At 34.0% G+C, this 24,888-nt stretch overlaps 1 protein-coding gene across 11 annotated transcripts in view; it reads left to right on the top strand.

Moving 5' to 3' along the window:
* The window catches only part of STXBP5 (syntaxin binding protein 5), a 166,625-nt gene that overhangs the window by 96,032 nt on the left and 45,705 nt on the right, over nt 1-24,888 (top strand). For 6 of the 11 annotated variants that reach the window (XR_003428195.1, XM_027083944.1, XM_027084003.1 and 3 more), the window contains 6 exons: nt 2,691-2,816; nt 5,184-5,335; nt 6,418-6,501; nt 15,022-15,087; nt 19,534-19,593; nt 19,696-19,743. Coding sequence is in view for 10 of the 11 variants with exons in the window: in XM_027083944.1 (XP_026939745.1) it covers nt 2,691-2,816; nt 5,184-5,335; nt 6,418-6,501; nt 15,022-15,087; nt 19,534-19,593; nt 19,696-19,743 (536 nt within the window). In the remaining variant the exon portion in view is untranslated. The remainder of the gene's footprint in view (nt 1-2,690; nt 2,817-5,183; nt 5,336-6,417; nt 6,502-15,021; nt 15,088-19,533; nt 19,594-19,695; nt 19,744-24,888) is intronic. The other 5 variants (XM_027083954.1, XM_027083949.1, XM_027083972.1 and 2 more) reach the window with 5 other exon arrangements.

Here is a 24,888-nt window from a genome sequence, read left to right as displayed (position 1 = left end):
ATTTTGACATTTAAAATACATTTGTACAAATTACAGAGCTTTTTATAAAAGTTCAACCTTTATCTTTAAAAAGTAAACAAATTAATTTGTATATATTAAAAATATTAAAATGGTAACTTGCATATAACCATTGTAGACATTAAACGTAACGCCCACCCAACCCCCATTTTGTATTTTTAAAATCTAACATATTTCATCATTTCTTGATTCGGTTTCTAATTTTTTACCAATTGGGGATTTTTCAGCAAGTTTGACTTATTTTTGCTTTAGAACTTTTTTGTTCCTTCAAACTAAGTAAAATAAGAATTCCATGACTTCTGTGTGTCTTCATCACTTACATCTTAAATGTGCCTGTATATGCATTTCTAAAATTATCCCTGAATGCCTGTTTCTGCTCTTGAGAATCTAATCTAATGTGCACATTAAGTATGCCAGAGGGAGGGTAGACACTTCCTTGAACCTTATCTAATTCATACAGGGAGAAAATAGCACACTCAGACTCTACAGGCTGTGCTTATATCAACAGAGGCTGTCTCTGGTGGAGGTGAAATGCTACTCAGTCTTTATTTTTGTCTTCAAGAGGGATGGCTGTAGCCAAGCAGTGGGTGTTTCCCTGAGGGAAATCAAAACTTCTGCATCAGCCAGTGTACTGTTCTGAGTGTATTAACTGGAAGACTTTGCACAGGCAGATGTGACCGCAACTCAGTTTGTTTTAGGGGTACCCTCGATGATTCACGTTTACTCTGAAATTTGGACAACATCCTGACCGTTTTCTTACCTAGAGTGAGTCTAGCAAGTAGGACAGCAAAGTCTGGTGTCATGGTGTTCTTCACTAGAAGCACCAAGGAAATGATCCAAAGGGTTCTCTGAGTTTAGTGTCAGGAGATTGAACATCGAATAGACTTCCCGCTGTCCTTCCTTTATACACTCACTCCAGAGCAGAAGCCCCAAGAATTGTTGGAGTAACCAGGCTTTATATGTGTTTTGCAAGAACAATTACTGGAGAGAGTCTTTGCAATCAAAAATGTTCTCACTTTAAAGTAAAAGTAGATTTTTTTTAATAGTAAAAGTAGTCACAAATAAATTGCTCACATTTTAAAAAAATTTTATCTTCCAAAATCACTTGAAGTTTGCAAATATGACAAGGTATTATACCTAAGTAACTTTATTTCTTAGAAAGTCTCACATTTATAAACCACCCCCCCTTCACTCCCTCTAACATGCTTATAACAAATTTAACCAGTATAAGTTTTGTATGAACTCACTCAGTACAAGTGAGTATAACTGTTTGCTGAATAGTTCACTTGAAGATCCTACCTCAAAGTTAACCACATCTTACTCTAAAACTGCCTCTTCATCTTGACATCTTTTATCTTTCTTTTTTTCTTTTTTGGAACTTAAAATCACTGTCGTCTTTTTCTCCCCTCCTCTATCTCTAATCAGCCTCCAGCTCATTCATTCATTCAGTAAATATTGAGTACTGCCTCTGCTGGAATATTAAAAGTAACTGCAAGGTGTCTACCTTAATGGAATTTACAAGCCCTTTTGAGAACTTACTTCATGTGTTTGAAATCTACCTTATTATTTCGCATCACAAGGATCACAGGAACTTCCGCATGGGTCTCATTGTACTTCGTCTTGCATGCCTCTACGGTTAATCTTTCCAAAATATTTCTTATAAATCTTCACTGGCTTTTAATACTTTAATAATGAAAATATATTACTTTTGTATAATCTGACCATTGGCAAAACTCTTTCATAGGCACTCACAGTGCTGTCATACTGTGATTAGGTAATATTATTCCCACTTCTAGACAGGAAGACGACTAGTAAGTGGCAGAACCAAGACTCAAACTCAAGCCTTTTTGAGAGCCCTGAGTTCTTTCTACCAACATCAAACCTTTGCAGCTGAACCTCAAAGACCCTGGAAAGTCTGGCCCTGGCCTGTCTCGCTATAGTGACTTTTTTTTACTGTTACTACACACACCTTCCACTGTGACCAAACTTAGACACTTGTTAATTTTTGACTATGGGTTTTCCTACTTCTTTATCTTGTTGGCATATTTTTTGCAAAAGCAATTTTTTTAACACTATGCAGCAGTTATTACGGGAAGAGTCTACAATCAAAACTACTACGAACTCAAAGTCAAAAAAGATTTTTTTTTAATAGTAAAAGTGGTTATACAAACAAAAATAAATTGCGCACATTTTTTATACTTTTTCCTTAACTCCTTATGTTTTGGGCCAGTTTTCATTTAGTTATACCATACCTTTTTCAAGTTTTAAGCCTACTTTTCTAACTTGGATTTTTTTCTCTAACTTGATTTTTTTCCTCTTAATACCTAAGTCGTTGCTTCTCTTCATTCTTCTCCCCATCCTTCCCTATTCTTCTTACATCCCTCTCTACCCACTCCTCCCCTTCTCCCCCTTCCCTTCTCCCCTCCCTCCCCAGTTTATATGTGGAACTTACATATAATTTCTTATTTTTGTGATTTATCTAGGTGTTTCATCTCCAACTAGACTAAATGATTATAGAGGACAGGATTCTGATTGTGACATTTTTTTATATTTTACAATTTTATACATAAAGTTATTTTTTATATAGTTATGTATGCGTGACTTTATAATTACATAGGCTAATAAGATAATTGAAGATGGGTTAACAGGTAACATGCTTTCCTTTCTTACAGAGTTAAAAATTCTCCACTTAAGCAGTCTCCAGGTTATCAGACAGAATTAGTTATTCAGTTGGTATGGGTGAGTGGAGAACCACCGCAACAAATAACCAGTCTGGCAGTTAATTCTTCCTATGGATTGTGAGTATAATTTCTGTGTTTCTCCGTCTCTTCATCGTATTCCATGCATTTTTATATTTTTAAAAACGGAATGATCTTTATTATAGTATCACTTAAAAAGATGTTGTATAACTTTAATTTCAGACCAAACTCAGTGTTTATTTGGAACATAGTTCTGTTTTGAATAATTTACTCTGGATATGCTTATACTGCTTCCTGATTTAAAGTTAAATATCTTATGGACCAGTGAATCTATCCTCTCCTGGAAGTACTCTGAGAAATAATTTCCTTGTTAATGTTTGGTATAATGAAGGTCTAACAACATCAACCCAGAAGACTATGTTCTAAATTGATTCTATAAATGTTGAAGCATAGCTGTATAATTTGTTCTTTCTCCTTCCATAGTTAACTTGTGTAAATTGTAAAGGCATAGTAATAGTTAAGTAAAGTATTCATCTATACTACAGGTGTATTTTTATTTATCAATTCATGCCTTCAAGTATATAGTGTTAGTAGTACATACTTTCCATTATAATAGGATAGATTGATTTATTTTTTAATAAATAAATTTATTTATTTATTTATTTTTGGCTGTGTTGGGTCTTTTTTTTTTTTTAACATCTTTATTGGAGTATAACTGCTTTACAATGGTGTGTAATTTCTGCTGTATAACAAAGTGAATCAGCTAAACATATACATATATCCCCATTTCTCTTCCCTCTCACATCCCCCTCCCACCCTCCCTATCCCACCCCTCTAGGTGGTCACAAAGCACCGAGCTGATCTCCCTGTGCTATGCGGCTGCTTCCCACTAGCTATCTCTTTTACATTTGGTAGTGTATATATATCTATGTCACCCTCTCACTTCGTCCCAGCTTACGCTTCCCCCTCCCCGTGTCCTCAAGTCCATTCTCTACGTCTGCGTCTTTATTCCTGTCCTGCCCCTAGGTTCTTCAGAACCATTCTTTTTCTTTTTTTTTTTAGATTCCATATATACGTGTTAGCATACAGTATTTGTTTTTCTCTTGTTGACTTACTTCACTCTGTATGACAGTCTCTAGGTCCATCCACCTCACACCAAATAACTCAATTTCGTTTCTTTTTATGGCTGAGTAATATTCCATTGTATATATGTGACACATCTTCTTTATCCATTCATCTGTCAATGGACACTTAGGTTGCTCCCATGTCCTGGCTGTTGTAAATAGTAAAAATCAACATTGTGCTATAAGAGAAACCACATGCTAACTGTTCAGTCTAGAGCTATTTATTATGTGTAGGTCACTGTCTCCTTCCCTTGATTCTAGCCCTAGGGACTCATTCATCTTTCTTCTTCCTCCTTATAGCTACCACCACCTACTCTATCTCTTGCAGTTGTGCACCCAGCTAAGACTGGCTGTAGTCTGAGATAGTATTCTCTAATGTCTTTTATTTGGGCCCCACCATGTAAGAACACAAACGTTCCCCTTTTTAATATTTTACTGCCCATAGCCATAAGAGAAACAGGGAATAAGAAAAGGAACCAATAGGATGTTTCAAAGGAAATTGCAAATCAGTTGATCACAGTCCCCATTGGGCTCACAGATGTATTTTGTTTAGCCTTTTTTGTGTATTTTTTAAATTTGAACTCGTTGCCAAGACTATTTAATGTGAAAATCCATATTTAGAGCTTTAATTGAAAACTTTGATTATCTGGCCCATGTCTCCATTTCTGTTCGGCAGTAGTCAGGAGGAACTGGGTTGAAGCTTCCCCTCTTTAGGTGGGCTGTCCACTCTCCAGTTCACTACGGTCCTTAGTTGGCCCGTTTACTTACTTATATAGCCCCTCTATATATTTTAGCTTTCGATTCCTGGCTTAAGGGATCTTAAAAGAATAAAATTCAACAAAATAGTTGCTTTGTTCATAGTTGGTTTGTACTTCCCGACTCATAATTGAGAAGGTATTTGGAATAGTCCAAAGGGAGGCCCCCAAGATTTATGCTTTCTACTTGTTATTCTTGACTATAGGGATTACCAAAACTTTTCCAAAGGTATAATCCCCTACTTCCCTAGTGCAAGGGAATGTCTTCCCCTGAGGCATTCAAAATACCCCTAAGTCCGAAAACTAGACGTCATATTGCCTAGTGTGGAGATTTATGTCCCTGGTTGAGTTCCAACTCCTATGCCAAATTTATTCTATATTAATTTGTAATCATTAATATCTACAGAAAATCTGCACAGTTCCATCAGAAGGCGTATGTAACCTGTATTTGCATGGCTGTAATAGTGTTTTGTTTCAAAAGGAATTTTCTTAAAGACCCATCATGATTTTTTAGCCCTGTAGACTGCAATATGTTTTCTTGTAGCTGTTTATCTGTGCTAAAATATTTGCTCTTTCCCTATTCCTAGGGTAGTTTTTGGCAATTGTAGTGGCATTGCAATGGTCGACTACCTCCAGAAAGCAGTACTCCTCAACCTGGGCACTATTGAATTATGCGGCTCCAGTGATCCTTATCGGAGAGAACCCCGATCTCCTCGTAAATCTCGACAGCCTTCAGGAGGTAAGAAGAAAAAAGTCCTGAGCTTTAGGATTTCCATAAATGCTGAGTTACTTCTGTGAATATAAGTACTTCCATTGGGTAGATAGCTTGTCTGATTTCATCTGTTTGTATAAAATGTATCAGCCTGCCTTTTTGTTTTGTGTTGTTACTAGCTTATGCTTTTGTTTTTAATATTCTAGGATTTTATTTAACATTGGGAAAGAACCACAGTTTCAGACTTCTTTAGCTAAATTATAATGACAGGAAAATTCATCCCATTATTACAGAACAAAAGTTAATTTCACAGTTCTGTCCCTTTTATTGCGAGACGAACAGTTTATTGTTTTGACTATTTAATTCAAAGGAATCATTTCCCATGTGAAAAAAAAATGTAGATGCAAAAGTGAATTTGAACTCTATGAAATACAGCGTTCTCTGATAGCTTTGATTCAGTGCAAGCCCAGATCCATTAAGAATTCTCTCCGTAGCATTCTTTTGTGTTTGCTAGGTAATTAGTCTTATTTTAAATGTTTTAATACTAATTCCTCATGGAACACATGTATAGTTAGCTGTTTATAATAGTACTCCTCACCTTTTTTTTTTCCAAACCTCATGGCACACACAGAAAATGGCATTGGATCTCTGGCATATAGGGATATATTAATGAGGCCTCTAGTAGTAACTGGCCTCTGGGCTCCAGACTCCCCAGGACCTGCCCAGCTGGACCAGGGATTGAGGGGAACTGCATCTGGGGCAGACTTAACCTAACCCATTTGCAGAATGCCATCGGGAAGCTCTGATCTATACTTCCTAACTCAATCTCTCTAAATTAAAATTCTTTCTGAGATTCATTTCTCAGTTGCTTTCAGGACATTATTAGCTGATACTAAATACTTCTCATAATTCATGAGAGAAGAAAAGAAAAAGGTGATGGGATGTAGACCTTACTATCATTTTGGTGATAGTTGAATATTTTTTTCTGTTTTTGTTTGTGTGATCATTTTGTCATGTGTTATCTTCAGCAGAAATCGTCGTCCCAACCATACCATTCTAGTATCTTTGTCTCCTTTTTTTTTCCTTCTGCTTTTCATTGCTTCACTAAGGTATGCTGATTGTGACTTCTTGCATGTGCGGCGTTTCTAGCTTATATTCTGAATCTGTGAAAAAACTCCGTTCTTCTTTTTTAAGTAAGTTATTTATTACATGTCGGTAAAGTCATGACAGTGTATTTTGTCTGTAAAATTATTTTTTCTCAGTTATTTTTAGAAGAGCCTATTAAAGCATCCTATATCTAAAATAATATACTCACTATTTAAATTCATCTCATAATATGTATATGAAAACAGCTGTTGAAATGTTTGTGTCACAATCCAGTTTCTTTATAAAGCGAAGGAACTAACATTTAGTGTCAGAAAGTTAAACATTGTCTTGATAGAGGAGTAGTAAAAGTTTTATTACTCCTGAAATTAATTAATTTCTTTTCTTGTTGGTACCTCATCATAGTTTACATAAAATTACTGGAAATTAAATACCTAAATTCATCCAAGGATAGAGATCAGTTCTACCGTGTGATTTTAAATTTTTTTTCTTGAATTCCATTGCATGCTACTTTATTCTGTAGTAAAGCTTACAATATTATTCATTTTATTATTTGCTTCATCTTGTATTGAAGAGTTACATGTTTAGGCACAAGAGAACTACTTGAGTTTTCATCATCGGTTTAAGATATTTACTTATGGTTGTTATGCTCACTTGAACAATATTTAGGATTATGTTTTAAATAAAAATTAAAAGAACGTTATTTTAAAACACACTTTAACATTTTAAGAATATTTGTGCCTTCTAAAATATTTATATTTCAAATAAAATCAAATGTAGAATAATTGGTACTAAAATTCTTTAATTGCATTGATACGAAAATGATATTTTTGCTAAAGTGTATATTTTATAATACGTTCTTGAAGTGTAGCCCAAGTACCATGAAATTGTCCTTCTATCTTTTGTAATAGATCAGTATGGATGGAGAGATTTGTTTTTTTTCTACTAATAGGTGCTAATATATTTTCATAAAGAATAAGATGGCACTCAAATTATTTTATAAGATAAAATGTTACTGTTTAAGTTTATATATTTTATAGCTGTATAAAATATCTACAGTATTTTCATAATAAAAATTATGAAACTGTCACAGGGACAGGTAGTGATAAAGTATTTCAACTACGTATATATATATATGCTGATAGTCTTAATTCTGTTAAGAGTGAAACGTGATAATATACGTCTTGGTTTGTTGGCCACTTTTTCACTCAGTGAAGGACACAAAAAGGAAATTTCTATTCTGAATATAATATCTAATGATGTGAAAGTAATAGACACATGAGAAAAAGTGCTTACTTAGGCTTGGAAATAGATAAATATAGAATTTAATACAGAAGGAAATTAGATGCACAAAGCTGTATCTAGACTTTAGGAAAGATATTTTCAAAAGTTATAAAGAGGAGGCTCTAAAAATGAAGTTTTGGGCTCTACAATTGCAGTTACTGTCAAGTCGTCAATATTTTCGATAAGACAGTAAAAGAGAAATAGCCCAGTAGTACTAGTTGAAATTTCTGTCTTTGTGTTTCTTATAAGAAATGAAAGAGACTATATAAGAAATAAGGGATACAGTCAAGGATGGATAAAAATGTTGCATAGACCAGTAAGTACTGTGTTGAATTAAGGCTGAATTCCCCAAAATGAGAAATACAGCAAAATGTTTGGTTCCAGTGAAAATATAGTTAAGGAAGGATTAGGATACCACTTTAAGGATGATTTGCAATGATAGTTGAAAAATAGAGTATAGAACGAAATCACTTTGTTTCTCAACTCTCCATTAAGAATGATTTTTCTCTCTGGAAATTATTAAAAATAATAAAGAGAAATTAAAGTTTAAGCCACATTTTGCAAATAAGGCAAACCAAGCAATAATGAAAAGATATCAAGAGAATTTGTAAAGAAAATTTGTAAATGGTACCCCCAATTGATGAAGGTCAAATATTTTACAAATCAGTAAATTTGATTTACAAGTCAGTCAGAGTTCTAGAATGATTTGCTAAGTAGTTGATGCCTTACATGCATATTGAAAATAGAGATAATAATAGAAGTCAGCAGGAATTCACTGAAAGTAAGTTGTTCCAAAATCAGCATTACTTTTTTAATCTGGTAGCTACATTGATAGTTCATGGCAGCCTGTTGACATAATATTTCCTGAAGTTAATTGGGTATTTGATAAAGAATTCCATGATACTTTTGTGAACCAGACAGGTGGAAGTGACCTAAATACCTAGTTCAATTTGATGGTTGCAAGATTAAATCAGGAGTCAGCAAACTACAGTCTGCGGGCCAAATCTGGCCCATGGCCCACTGCCTGTTTTTGAAGTACAGTTTTATTAGAGCAGCACCATGCTAATTCGCTTAGGTGTTATCTATAGCTGCTTTTGTGCTTCAACGTTAGAGCTGAGTAGTTGTGACAAATTGGCCCCAAAACCCAATCTGGACCTTCACAGAAAACATTTGCCAACTCCTGGATTAAAGCATGGTACCTAGTGGGTCGGTTTGTGGCCTGATACTAATTTGATGTAGTGTGCCTCAGTTAGTGGATACGTAATACTGAATAACATATGATTATGCTTTGTTGAACATTTTAAGTAGTTAATTAAACTTCCTGTTTAAACAATTGAAAGAGAAGGTGTGCTTATTTTTGCTGTTTAAAGGATAACTAATACATTTGATGGCAGAATAAAAACCCCAAAGGTAATTATAGGTAGAAATCATAAGCTTAAACCAGGGAAATGAAGTTTATCAGCAATAAATGTTAAGTCCTGTGTTTAGATTATAAAGATACTTACATGTATACAGAACAAAAAACTGGCTCAGGCAGTTCATGTGAACATGCTTGGAGGTTTCGTTGTTAGTTTAGGCAGATTTGTGTTAAATCTCAGCACTCTTTTTATGTGTGTTATATTAGAGAAGATGCTACTCTGAGGCTCAGAGTCCTCAAAATGGGGGTGATCACCTCATAAAGTTAGTGTAGTTATTAAGTGAAAGGGCATATGTAATGTGCCTCATCTTGTGACTGGAATATTGTTGGCGTTCAAGTGGTTGTTCTGTTACCACAACTTAAGGTATGCCAATAATATGACATAACTGCTGAATGTACTAGTGTGAGAGATACAGAAGATTTTAAGTTATCCATTTATATTGTATTTCTTCCTCTTTTTAAAGCAGGCTATAGAGAAAACAATTTGGGGCCCAAATGTACTCAAGAACTTCTGGCCAGTAAAATACCTATTACAATGACAATGAAATTGACTGTCTCTAGACTTAATTAGGTGTTTGTCACTGAATAAGATACCTGAAACATTCAGTGCCTCAGTTTCTTCTTCTGTAAAATGAGGATAATGCTGTCTACCTCATTCGCTTCAGTGAGAGTTAAATGTGTCAAGAACTTTGTAATTGTCGTTTATTACCAGCTAGCTAATTGGGTTGGGATACATTTGGGCAAAACCTAGATAACTGTATTGCTAGGAATATTGCTTGAAGGGATTCTGGCAGCAACAGAGAAAATGGATTAGATTATATGCTATGAAATCCTTTCATATATATTCATTCAGTTATTCAACAAATATTTATTGAGCACCTACTATGTGCTATGCACTGTTACAGGTAATAAAACAGACAAAAATCTCTGTCCTCATAGAACTCACATTATACTGGAAAAGACAGAAGTTTTAAAAGATAGCTAATGTACAGTAAGTTGCATAATGGTGCCAAAGGGAAAAATAATTAAATGAAGGGCATTTGAAATATCAGTGACAAGGGTGTTACATTCTAAATAAAATATCTTGAACAAAGATTTAAAGGAGACAGCTGTTTTCCGTGACGATGTCTGTAGAGAGAACATTTCAAGCAGAGAAGAGCAAGTACAGTGGCTCAGAAGCAGTGTAACTGGTGAGTTCAAGGTTACAGTGAACGGTAAGTGTGGCTGAAGTAGGGAGAGTAAGGGAGATGGGGAAGTACGTGGAAGGAGAGGAAATAAAGTCAGAGAGGATACACCATAGCCACATAATATATACCACAGTCATATACCATAGGATCATATACATCAACCAGTCACGTGGAGCTGGACTTCGGCTTTTACCCTAAGTCAGACAGAAGGCACGGAAGGGTTTTTAGCTCACTCAGTAATTTAATATCTAAATTAAATTATCACTATCACACTCTTTAATTTAGCTTCTTAAATGTTTCTTCCTAGGCTATTTTAAGAATGGGAATTATATCTCATACTACATTTTTATAGAGTTTAATAGCAGTTGACAAAATACCAAAGGCTTTAAATTTCAAAATTTACTTAGTACCAGGCTCATTGTAATACTGGACTATATAATCACTACTATTTATTTATTTACTTAATTGAGGTATGATTGACATGTAATGTTATATTAGTCTCAGGTATACAATATGATGATTTGATATTTGTATACAGTGCAGAATGATTGCCACGGTAAGTCTAGTTAACAACCGTCACCTTACGTAGTTTAAAAAAATTTTTTTCTTGTGATAAGAACTTTTAAGATCTACTCTCCTAGCAACTTTGAAATATGCAATACAGTGTTATTAACTGTGGTCATCATGGTATTCATTACATCTGCATAGCTTATTTATTTTATAACTGGATGTTTCTACCTTTTGACCCCCTTCACCCATTTCTCCTCCCATCCCCTGCCACCTCTGGCAACCATCCATCTTTTTAGATTCCACATATAAGTGAAATTATATGGTATTTGTCTTTCTCTGCCTGACTTACTTCATTGAGCATAATGCCCTCAAGGTCCATCCACATTGTCACAAATGACAAAATTTCATTCATTTTTATGACTGAATAATATTCCATTGTATATGTATAACTCATTTTTTCATCCGTGCATCCACCAGTGGACACTTAGATTGTTTCTATATATCACTACTGTTTAAACACCTGCTATCTTAGTGTTTTATCAAGAAAAAGTTTATTTATATATACAGATATTTTGTCAGAGATTAATAAATGCATACCTGTAATTACATATGTCATCTTAGAACTGTAAAGACTAGTTTTATTATTTTTTTTCCAAAATCTTTAGTGTGATGAAAGTTGAAAAAAAAAGAAAAAAACTACTTGTTGTCATTCAAAAGCTTCCTATCCAATGAAGACAAATAATATATAGTTCAAAATAGAAAACACTCCTCATAAACCCAGTTCAGTACTCAGTGTTCTCTAAATGTTACTGTAAGAGCTTTCTTAGGGACTGTAGAGGTTGTGACGTCATGAATTTTACCAGAGGAATAGAAAAGCAGATACTGGTCATATGTGCACATATGTCGATATCAGACCCGACAACTTCTGAGGCCTAGTCATGCAGCCTCTTGTCTGTTGCCCAGCTATCCCAAGCTCCTGGTGTGTGTTTATTTGTAATTTTTAAATACTTTGGAAGAATTCTTTTCATTTCTATCTCCAAGCAAATTAATTTCCATATTGTTTACTTGGCATTTTGCCATGTCTTATAGTTTTTATCTATAGCGTAAAATACCTTGCTAGGATTTCTCCTAAGAATTGAGGCCATCCTACAAGATAGATTAGTTTTATATGATTCATATATATCTGAGAAAAGAAAGTATTTCTTTAAAGCTCTTTTAAAAATGTGATAGTATAGTTTTTAAGAGTTATAGCCCTAGAAGAAAAGTAATGTGCAGTACAGGCATACATCTGAGATATTGCAGGTTCAGTTCCAGACCACCACATTAAAGCAAATGTGGCAATAGAGCGAGTCACATGTATTTTTTGGTTTTCCAGCGCATATAAAAGTTATGTTTACACTATACTGTAGTCTGTTAAGTGTGCAGTAGCATTATGTCTAAAAAAACACAATGTACAGACCTTGATTTTAAAATACTTCATTGCTAAAAAATCTAACAAACCATTATCTGAGCTTTTAGCAGGTCATAACCTTTCTGCTGGTGGAGGGTCTTGCCTCAGTGTCAAAGGCTGCTGATTGGTCAGGGCAGTGGCTGCCGAAGGCTGGGGTGGGTATGGTAACTTCTTAAAATAAGACAACAGTGACGTGTGCTGCATCGATTGGCTCTTCCTGTCACGATTTTACTCACAATCGAACCCTCTCAAACCCTGCCGCTACTTTATCAACTAACTTTAGGTAATATTCTAAATCCTTTGTTCTCATTTCAACAATCTTCCCAGCATCTTCACCAGGGGTAGATTTCATCTCAAGAAACCAGTTTCTTTGTTCATCCATAAGAAGCAGCTCCTCGTCTGTTAAAGTTTTATCATGAGATTGTAGCAATTCGGTCCCATCTTCGGACTCCCTTTCTAATTCTAGTTCTCGTGCTGTTTCCACCACATCTGCAGTTACCTCCACTAAAGTCTTGAACTTCTCAAAGTCAGACATGAGGGTTGGAATCAGCTTCTTCCAAATTCCTGTTAATGTTGGTATTTCAACCTCTTCCCATGAAATCACAAATGTTCTTAATGGTATCTAGAATGGTGAATCCTTTCCATATGGTTTTCAATTGACTTTGCTCAGATCCATCAGAGGAATCGCTATCTATGGCAGCTATAGCCTTACAACATGACAGAAATATATGTAAAATGTATATATATATATATAGTATATATTTTTTAAATATATAATATTATTTAAGAAATATAATAAAATGTGAAAGTTGAAATTACTCCTTGATCCATGAGCTGCAGAACGGATGTTGTGTTGGCAGCCATGAAAGCAACATTAATCTCATAGTACATTTCCATCAGAGCTTTTGGGTAACCAGGTACATTGTCAATAAGCAGTAATATTTTGAAAGGAATCTTTTTTTCTGAACAGTAGCTCTCAACAGTGGGCTTAAAAGATTTCATAAGCCATGTTATAAACAGAAGTATTGTCATTCAGGCTTTGTTGTTCCATGTATAGAGCATAGGCAGAGTAGATTTAACATAATTCTTAAGGTTCCTAGGATTCTTCAGAATGGTAAATGAGCATTGGCTTCAATTTCAAGTCACCAGCTGCATAACCCCTAACAAGAGAGTCATCCTGTCCTTTGAAGCTTTGAAGCCAGGCATTAACTTCTCCTCTCTAGCTATGCACGTCCTAGATGGCATCTTCCAACAGAAGGCTGTTTCAGTTACATTGAAAATCTATTGTCTGGTATAGCCACCCTCATTAATTATCTTACTGGATCTTCTGGATAACTTGCTGCAGCTTCTACATCAGCCCTTGCTGCTTCACTCTGCCCTTTTATGTTATGGAGAGGGCTTCTTTCCTTAAACGTCATGAACCAACCTCTGCCAGCTTCAAACTTTTCTGCAGCTTCCCCACCTCTCTCAGTCTTCATAGAAATGAAGAGAGTTAGGGCCTTCCTCTGGATTAGGTTTTGGATTAAGGGAATGTGGTGGCTGATTTGATCTTCTATCCAAACCACTGAAACTTTCTCCATATCAACATTAAGGCTGTTTCACTTTATCATGCATGTGTTCACTGGCGTAGCACGTCTAACTTCCTTCAAGAACTTTTCCTTTGCAGTCACAACTTGGCTAACTATTTGGCTCAAGAGGCCTAGCTTTGAGCCTGTCTGGGCTTTTGACATGCCTTCCTCACCAAGCTTAATTATTTCTCATTTTGGATTTAAAGAGAAAGGGGAGCGACTGACTGACTCTTCCTTTTACTTGAACACTTAGAGGTCACTGTAGGGTTATCAACTGATCTACTTTCAATATTATGTCTTAGGGAATAGGGAGGCCTTAGGAGAGGGAGAGGAATGGGGGAAGGGCGGGTCAGTGGAGCAGTCAGAACACACACATTTATCAACTGAGTTTGCTATCTTACATGAGCGTGGTTCATGGTGCCCCAAAACAATTAAAATAGTAACATCAAAGATCACCGATCACAGATCACCGTAACAAATGTAATATTTCAGACTTTTTTATTATTATTATGAGAATTACTGAGATGTGACATAGAGACGCGAAGTGAGTAAATGCTGTTGAAAACAATGGTGCTGTAGGCTTTCTCAGTGCAGGGTTGCCACAGCCTTCAATTTGTAAAAAAATGCAATACAAGCAAAGTGAAAAGTGCAGTAAAACAAGGTATGCTTGTATTTTAAATATTGCAAACTTGGAAGCACACAATATTTTCTTAATTATTATTCAGTGATATTTAAGGGAGGTACTTGAGATATACTTAGGGGAAACCACTTTGGGGTTTGAGTTGAGAGTCCTTATGATGTAAAAGTCACCAAATTTATTACCAAGTATTTATTCTCCTTCAAGTGAAATCCAATAAGAAGTATGTAAGTCATATGCCCTCAAATTGCCGACTTTAAACAAAATCCTGTGTTATATCTAACGTCCCTGAAAAATAGCAAATTATCTCTTTTGGAAATTGTTTCTTATTTGTTTAACTGATGACTGCTGTGTTAGTTTGAGGTGTTTTAATATCAGAATACTCCTATATTCTGATCTCAAAACTAATGAGCATAGTATCAATGCCAGCGTAGTCTGCTAACCTGCTGGGTTTTTTTTTTTTAATGGGCTGTCATTAAATACATACTGTAAATAGGAGGTAAAACTGCACTTACATAAACTTGTGGTGTGATTTGGTTTTGGTTTTGTTTTTTAGCAGGTCTGTGCGATATTAGTGAAGGGACTGTAGCTCCAGAAGATCGCTGCAAATCTCCAACTTCTGGTAATTTGCTTTTTATTTTATTAATAATTCTACAAAAAATACAGCTTGTCAAATTTGTACAGATAAGCGTTTAAAACACACCTACAGGGAACTTCTGTGTCACATATTTATTCTTAAAATCATAACTATTCTTTGCATTCTCATTAAGTGAAAAGAAATGCATTAGATAAAAATCTACAGCTACTACCTGTTAAGAGTCGTGTAACTGTTTACTTAGCTTCTAATATTTACACTTTTTTGGGAAAATGTATTTTACTTCTTACCATTGGATCGAAGGTTTCGTCATCTACAGTTTTTGTCTTTGCTGTCAGCATGCCTGGAGTCATCTGGTAGAATAGTGCTCTAATCCATGAATAATGTTCACCTAAATGTTATGAAAGATTTTTAACACTTATCTAATGGTGACCGTGGACAGTTAGAATAATTGTAGACTAGTTACATTTGATTTTGATCAAAGTAATATGAGATATAATTTTATAGCTGTATTAAAGCATTTGTCCTTTCTTATCCATATATTAGTCTTATGTAACCTATGTATGTATTAATATTTCAGAGTAACATTACTTTTTGAGTCCCCGTACAATTAAGAGGATCCTGAATTCACTATGTTTTTTAGTGGATTGAAACTTTGCTAAAATTTAATAAGGTTAACTTCATAATTTTAACTGACAGATTTATTAAATCATTCTGGCTGGGAATTTTCATCAGCTTTCTACTGGAAAGATTGTTCTTAACAGAAAGTAACACTGTTCTTAGATTTTGATCCTTGCGTAGGTAGTTCTACATCAGAAATAATTTTAAGAATGGGGAAAATTGAGAGGTGCATTTTACTTTACTCCCTCATATTTCAGTTTACCATTCTGTTAGATCTAGGACCAATAGAACTTTTGTGAGGTTTTCTTTTTAAAATTGCATTTTCCTGATATCGCTCAAGTTAATCATTTCTTTTCTTAAAATATATGCACCTTCTGGTTTTCTTAATATTCAAATTTCATATTTAAGTACACTCATTACACCAATAAAACATGGAATACAGGAATCACTCATATCATTAGCACCTAATATTAAGCCTGAACGTTGGTAGAATAACATTGAACAAGTAATATGGAGCAATACGTACTTCCCATCTCACAGGACTAGAGTTATTTCTGAATATGATTTAGAATTATAATATCTCTTAATTATTACTGTTCTTCCTCCAACCATATACAGTACTGTTCTGATGTTCTCACCTTCCCTAAAGGCCATATGAATGCACTTGTCAATATGTTAAGACTATAGGCCACATTTGATAACTTGGACATGTGATATATTGTCTTTCAATATATTAAATGACTATCAAATGTGTTTTAACAAGATTCAGCCCAAATAAATTAATACTCCTTTTCACCCTAAGTCAGACTTTCAATAGGTGTATATTTCTAGCAATTTGGGATAACCCAACGAGAGGTAATTGTAGATAAATATGTAAGTACACTTCAGTATAATTATTCAATAGATAAATATAGAAGATGCATACTGGTAAAAACCCTCCAGATTCTCTCTTGTACCAGAGAAACTCAGACATCATTCAACATTTTCAAATATACTGTGCTCTTTGGTTCACATGAAAAGAAAATATAGTTTTAACGTGCAGAAATATGTATGACACCAGGCATCCTTTTAGGTGAATTTTAAATACAAAGGAAAAATTGTGACCTCAGAAATCATTGATAAATCACAAATTCTCATCTTTAGATATAACCTCTTAGTTTATTTAGTTTAGTCTTTGATTATGCTCTGAAAGAGCGAAGAGTTATCTGAAGAGTTATATTCATTCATGCATGTCAGAAAAGACTGCTTTTACAAAAAACAGACCACACTTTGGTAGACAACAGTTGTACCTAAAACATGTTTCATATACCGGGAGATGGATGTCAGTCATACATAAGTACTAAGAACTACCATAGAAACTAAAATAAAGCTCTGGAAATAGTTGCTAGAAAACAATGTTTGTGTTTATGAGAGAAGAAATGTATAAAAAGTGGGTTGGGAGTTCAACTGAATTCCTAATACATACTAAGAAGAGGACCTCTATTATAAAAATGAAAAGTAACCATATGCCCTTTATCAAAACCAATATGTTCATTTGAAATAATACGTATAATTGAAGAGAAACTTTTCTGAAAAGCTTTTAAAGCCCGTAATCAAGATTTGTGATCTGAACAGTTTAGCCAACTGATATCAAAGCTCTATTCAAAAATCATCCTGAGAAAATCCAAGTTATGAATATAGTTTTCCCTTTCCATTTATCTTTAAATAAACCAACAATCTCTCTGAAATAGAAAATTAATTCTGCCATCCTGAATTAACATAGAAAATTATTTCTGCCATCTTCATTTGATCTTTATTTCCAAGAACTCAGATTGCTTCACTGAGCACTTCTCTAATGTTGGGATATATTTTAGTGCTGCTTCCAAAATTTATGTGTGTGTGTATGTATGTATGTATGTGTGTATATGGATATATACATTTCAAATTGAAGAAAACCCAAGGCCACATACCATGAGATGGTGCCCTCAGGAGTTTCTGTGTACCCTAGAAAAAAACAAAAGCTGTGTGTATTTTCGTGTGTTTATTTAATCTAAATTTTAAAATATATTCAAGTAGGAAATGCTAAAAACATTTTTGGAACTTCTTCATGAGCTGTCACAGAAGTTATTACAACTGGTAGTAGGCATTTTCAGTTCAGGGAAAAATATATCTGCTTCTTTTATTCAAATTTACAGCTTATGTTGCCTATTTTTATGTTAGAAATACTGGGCATTTTTATAATTTTATATTCGTGTTCAGATATGCTATCTTGCTATTAGTCTGATATGAAATATATCAAATAAAACAAGTGTTAATAAATATTTGTACATCCATGTGGTTATGTAGTATCAGAGATGAATAATATTTTAAAGTATATGTAACATCTTCTCATAACCATTATCTTCTTTAAATCTGAATTACATTATGGGAAAAAGGAGTGTACCCTATTTCTATTCCTGAAAATGTTGCTGAGGTCAGTGTTACTTATGTCATATTTTTTGATATAGGATTTATGAGGATCTATAAATGCTATTTAGCAAAAATAACATAGTTTTAAAAGAGCAATTTTTATAAGACTGTTTTAGAAGTAATCGGATCCTGCCAATATTGACAGGCTTTACTTGGTCTGAGAAGAGACTTCAAGGATGTTTTCCACCTGGCCACAGAAAGAAAGTACGATTTTGTGGGGGAAGGTCAAATTTTGACCTTATTTGTGAAGGCTCAGTAGTTTCACTGTGATAAAAAAAGGAATCAGCATAGAAAAACCATTTTATTTACTTCCAGTTATGTTCTAGATAGTCACTTCTAGCAGAAAAGCTATATTCGTTCAGCAAATGTTTACTTAGAGATTCCTACATGAAGGGCACTCCACTGAGTCCAAAAGAGATGCAAATATCAATCACATAGAGTCCCAGCTTCTCAGTTCAGTTCAGTGGGAAAGGTCAGGTGTATGTAAACTTAAAATATAAGGCGTTAAGTGATTAACATAAGAGAAGTAATAGGTGAACTTTTATAGGAATTCAAAGAAGGGGAGGTGATTTATAGCTGGAGAGATGGTGAAAATTTTAATGGGTAAGATATCATTTGAAATGTGTTACAAAGATACGTAGTTTGACTCTAATAATAAAGTCAACTAGAATACTACTTAGGATTCCCTTTATAATAAAAAGTTTGTGTTAGAAATTAAAGAAATACAATGAAAATTAGGAACATCTTTTTAAGGAAAAAGGACTAAAATCTTAATTATAAAAATATTAGATAAACGTATTGAAAGTCACAGTTAAAATATTTCTTACCTCATTAAATTTAAGTAAATATTTGAACATATCTAAAATTATAAGTATCATCCTCAGTATTTTAAAGACCTCTATGGTACTAGTAGAATTTATATATGATTTTAAAGTTTGTATCTAGAAAGCTAACTCTAAAATAAACTTTACCAGTATAGTACTTATACAGGACTCTAAGTGCTACTAGATAAACCTTATTCGGTTAACTAATATCAAGAATTTTTATGTTTTCTTTCAGAAACAGATAACTTCTTATATTTTTCTTTATCTGTTCTCTAACTTATAATATATACCAAGATTTTGCCAAATGGTTGTAACTTTTGGAAAAATTATTATACATTAGGGTTAATATTTATACATACTAGAGATTGGTCGACGAAAGATAATGCACTACTGATTGCTGTTCTTACTGTAATATTATAAGAATTATTATTAACTATATACATGATATTTTCTTCTGGCCAGTAGTATGGGAACTTGTTTTAAGGGTTACCAGATTACTTTGTTTGTACTTTTCCCTGTGACAACTCAGCGTTTGTGACTGACTATGTGCCTGTTCCTTCCATTGTCTTCATTTGTGTAGGTTCTTCATCACCACACAATTCAGATGATCAACAAAAAGTGAATAATTTTATAGAAAAGGGTATAGTATCTTTATTTTACAGTATTTTCTTTTAATTACATTTAATTCATGTAGTTTACTTTGAATAGATTTTGACATTTTGTATCAAAATATTATTTTCAGTGAAGATCAAAAGCAGAAAGTTTTCCAAGATGGTAGCCAGTGATATAGGTAGGAAATAGACATTTCTATTTTGTTTCTAATCCTTGCTATTTGCAATGCTAACTCAATACCAGAAAATTATCTAATGCATTGCATTTTGTATATATTAATTTGTTATTCCTATGCTAGACAATCATCTCCTGGGCTGTGTTTCTTCTAAACTCATTGGGGCAATAATTATTAAAAATCAGTTAAACTGGGGTTGCAGTTCTTCCTCTGACTTAACAGTGAGAATTGTTCTATTAATTTTTATTTTTGCTTTATTTTAAAATAAAGCAGGGTTCAATTTATGCCATATGTAGTACAGTTTTATACTCCAAAGTTTTGAAATTTTTTTCTTTATAGTTTTACTTGTATTTTTTCCTACCTGTCTTCTATCCTCACATTATCCAGACTCCAGATTTCAAGGAAGTGGTTCTTTAAAATATTGACTTGTAGTCCGTAATCTGTACTACCCTTGGGTTAAATGGGAATTTTCTACCACTCCTTCCCCCCAAGTAAAAATGAGTGCTACTTTGAAATTAATTACTCAGTCCAAGATTTTCAGAGTTTCAAACCGGGGGATAAAATATATAATTAAACTTTAGGGACATAATCAAACTAGGGTTTTTTAGTCATAAAAATTTGAATTTTGTCTGAGGATTTTGTGTGTGTGTGTGTGTGTGGTACGCGGGCCTCTCACTGCTGTGGCCTCTCCCGTTGCGGAGCACAGGCTCCGGATGCACAGGCTCAGCGGCCATGGCTCACGGGCGTAGCCGCTCTGCGGCATGTGGGATCCTCCTGGACCGGGGCACGAACCCGTGTCCCCTGCATCGGCAGGCGGACTCCCAACCACTGCGCCACCAGGGAAGCCCTGTCTGAAGATTTTTACAAGCCTGAGAAACACCATTTTACTAAAAGAGAATACGTTTAATCTTTGATGTAAATCCAAAAATTTATTACACTGTTAACATATTACTTATTTCCCCCGAAACTCCCACAATTCATTGAATTGTCTTAAATTAGATGAATTTCTAGGCAGCTGGAATAGATTTACATTTTTTCAACTGATAAAGTTTAATATGTGGTAAATTTCTAAAATTCTTAGAAGTAGCATCCATATTGTTTGCATGTTGTAAATTGAACCCTGTTTAGTCATATTAACATTGGCAGACTTTTAGCACCTCTGGTCATTTTCTGAATAACGCGGTTTATTCTTGGGCAAAGGACTCTTCATTTATGGAGTATCAATTATTTATCTGTTTGTATTTGTGGTACTTTAGTGAATCATTTGGTAACATTTAAATCACTTTCATTATCTACGAGCACTACTGCATACTTCTTTTTCAACCAATTTCCTTTTTAGTATATACTATCTTAATAGTACTTTAGAGGTTCTTTTACTGTCATGTAATGTAAAAAGTTAGAAGGGACTTTTCTACGTATAATTTATCAAAGAACTTGTAGAATTTAATTACCTAGGAATTTTACCTTGCATGAAAGTTACTTGGTACATAATTAAATTTTTCAAATAATTTATCTATTTGATTTTCGATCCTGGGGTTATGTTTGCTTTGTTAAATGTTTTGACTCACTTTCCTTTTTTTTCTGGGTAATGAATAGAATATGAAACATAGAATATCTGAGTGTGATTATTTGAAAGACTTTAATAAATTTCTTAGGACTGAGAACATTATTGGAAGGATAGTTCTTTGGTAACATAAAAAAGAAAGCAAGAATGTTACCAGCAAGTTTTTTTGTCATGCCACTTTCTGTAGTTATATTTTTGGGGAAACATTAACTTTATTCAACTTTTCAAACTTATGTTAGCTATACAGTTATAAATAATTATTTTTCATCTCCAGAAACCACTTTTATATCTCCTATTTTATATATAATTTTAAATGTTTTCAGTTGGAATCTTTCAGTATTTTTTTTGAAGTATAATTGACTTAACAATATTATAATAGGTTCAGGTGTACAACATAGTGATTAAGTATTTTTATACATTACCTACCATACAAAGTTATAGTATTTGTGACTGTATTCCCTGTGCTATACATTACATCCCTGTGACTGACTTACTTTATAACTGGTAGTTTTTTAATTCCAACATATATCCCAAGGTATATAGAAGGCAAGCTTACTTCTCAATTTTTTCTTCATTCAGATGGAGACTATGCCATTTTAGATTGTAAAGTTTTTTCAGTTTAAAAAAAAAACAGTTTATCTCCCTACATTAGTGTCTAGTTTCGTAATAAGACTTAGCATAAAATATGCTACTGAAAAACACATAAAATGTCAATGAAACATTGGGAAAAAATTCATAAAATCTCCTAAAGACCTCTCTCTTTTTCTATCAATACTTAAAGCTTAATAGTATCAAATGTGCTAGGACTCCTTGAGCGTTCTGACCTCACTACGTTCCCTATCATCCAATCCCATACTTGCTCTAAAGGATCCTGAACCTCATAAAATTATCACCTTGTTCTTCCTCAATCTACAGACATTTATTGCTTTAGCTTAGGCAGTTATGCTGTGACCTAATAAGGGAAAGCATAAGAATTAAGCCTCGAACCTCCAAGATCATCACTGGTGAAAGAACGACCTTATGTGGAAGGCTGACAGAATGTATTGGCTCTGAGGTTTTGTCCCTAAGTTTCACTTACACTTTGAAAGTAACTGCTGCTTGTGTCATATCAGAGAGGATGGGGCCAGGGGGTGTACAGGATGTCATTCTCACTTTAACAATCTGACCCGACCGTGGAAAATCAACTGTTTTTTGCTGCCTGACAGTACAGCTGAAATAGCTGAGACAGTAACAATTTTTTAAAAATATACTTAACAATTACAATTTTCCTAGCACACTGTAGCAACCATTTATAAATATTTTTTTCTTATTTAATCCACTCAGTAACCTCAGTTAGCTACTTACTGTTATTTCCCTGTTTCACAGATGAGGACACTAAGAGTTAAAGAGTATGTAGAGTATCTATTGGTTACACAGCTAGCAAATGTCAGAGCCGTGATTTATACTGAGCTTGTCCAACTCCACTGTTTGTCCTCTTCAACAATATCCTGTATTACCTCTTAAGAAGATTTACTGAAGGCTGTAAGGATTCAAAAACAAATCTGTTGTGTGATTTGAAACTAGATAATCTGGCTCTGACCCTGTTCTATCTACATGGTAACCTGGAAAAAAGGTGGCTCATGTTAAATTCTGTCCAGGCACTAGGTCATGGGGGCCATCATGGTACCCATCACGCAAATATAATATGCAGTGCCTGGAAGTCTACCTTCCTCAAAGAGCAGACTCAAGTGAAAGTAAATAGAGTGGACAGTAGGGTTCCCGAACCCATCTACCCAAAGCCTGGCTTCATTGTTTGTTTCCTGACCAACAGCTAACTCAGGTAAACGATACTGACAATGACTTCATTGTTCGTGCATAAGAATAGCAGCCTAAAAAGACATAACTTTAGTCTTGTGAATTTAACAGTAAAAATATAGCATAGTATAATGCAACTGCAGCATCCCTATGCATGTAATACACATATAGTGATTTGTTTTGCCTGTTCATACCTTATGAATAATTTTTGTTAGTAAAATCTTAATGGCCAACATTTCCAAAATCAATAACTTTCCTGTAGTTAGTTAGCAATTTCTGTAAATCATTTAGAAAATAAGATTGCTTATCAATTTTTTATTTGTTCATTATTTATATTTTATAAAATTTCAGAAATATGTAAAGCTTTTTATTATTCTAAGTTTATATAAAAATAGTCCTAAAATATGTATCTTTGTTAAAGTATTAAACAAATTTTTCATGATATGAATAAAATATGGTCCAGATGTTAGCATTGTTTGGTAGATCTTGAAATTACACGATTAAACTTCTCTAAAGATCATTCTATTTCATTATGAGTCTATTTCAGTCTGAAAGTAGATTTCTAGCTGGATTCTGTAGTCTACAACCCTGCCCATGCCCCATTTTATTACTAATTTTCATATAGAAGGAATGATTACATGAAACTGTGAGGGGGAAATAATACTGGAGATGAAAGAATAAAGATTCAAAAGTATGGTGACTTAATTAGTGCTGTGCCAAAACAAACAGAATAATAGCTCTATTTTTTCTTAATTGGGGTGTAGTTGCTTTACAGTGCTGTGCTAGCTTCTGCTGCACAGCGAAGTGAATCAGCCATACGTATATATGTATCCCCTCTTTTCTGGATTTCCTTCCCATTTAGGTCATCAGAGAGCATTAAGTAGAGTTCCCTGTGCTATACAGCAGTTCTCATTAGTTATCTGTTTTATACATAGTAGTGTATATATGTCAATCCCAATCTCCCAATTCATCCCATCCCAGTAGCTCTATTTAATGGACACCTCCTAAGTTCTAGATATTATACTAGATATTTGTCATATGATATTTATTAATATAGGAAAGATAATACCTCCAGGGCCCTTTTTATGTCTCAAATTTTTGAATTAGCAGTTACTTGGGGAACAATTAATTTTCTTTCTTAGCAAAAACTGAAGTAATTTTTGAAGTCTACTTAAATGAAGATAATGTCCAAGTGCTGTTTTCATGAGTTCTCCTATACATGAGTCCCAATGATCCCTTTTTCATATTAAAGTGTTCTAACAGACTTAAATCTGTTCTGAACCATTATATTCTAAATCACTAACTTATTAAATCCTACAGTTTTAAAGCAGCTCAAGCCCCTTTATTTTTCAAGAAAAAAAATTGAGCCTATCCAAAGAAATATCCCATGATCATGACTTAGTCAAGATCAGAATCCTGGTCTGTTCACTATACACTGTAGCATGTCACTGCTCTCATAGTGTATGGTCTCTTCTTGTGCTGTCTTCCCAATTCTTTTATATTTACAATTCGAAAAATAAGTTCTCAGAGGTTTATTTGGAGTTCGCCATATGAATTTGAAAAGGTTTGTATGAAATTAAATAGAATTTTAAGTTTTAAAATTATTCTAATTCATTATAAAACAAATTAGTACTGATATTTCTAGTTTATATTCCCCAATATTCAACCCAAAATGTGGCTGCTACATCTATAGAAGTTCATCTTTACATTTAATCCACAATGTGGCTACTGAAAGAACAGAAGCTCATCTTGAAAGAGAAGATGAGTCAAGTGTGCAGTAATACCGTTTT

The sequence above is a fragment of the Aethalodelphis obliquidens genome, unplaced genomic scaffold (genome assembly GCF_003676395.1).
Source record: "Aethalodelphis obliquidens isolate GAN/ISIS:26980383/991018 unplaced genomic scaffold, ASM367639v1 scaffold3, whole genome shotgun sequence".
Classification (NCBI taxonomy): domain Eukaryota; kingdom Metazoa; phylum Chordata; class Mammalia; order Artiodactyla; family Delphinidae; genus Aethalodelphis; species Aethalodelphis obliquidens.
The sequence above is the reverse complement of the archived record's forward strand: the minus strand, read 5'-3'. Positions and strand labels throughout refer to the sequence as shown.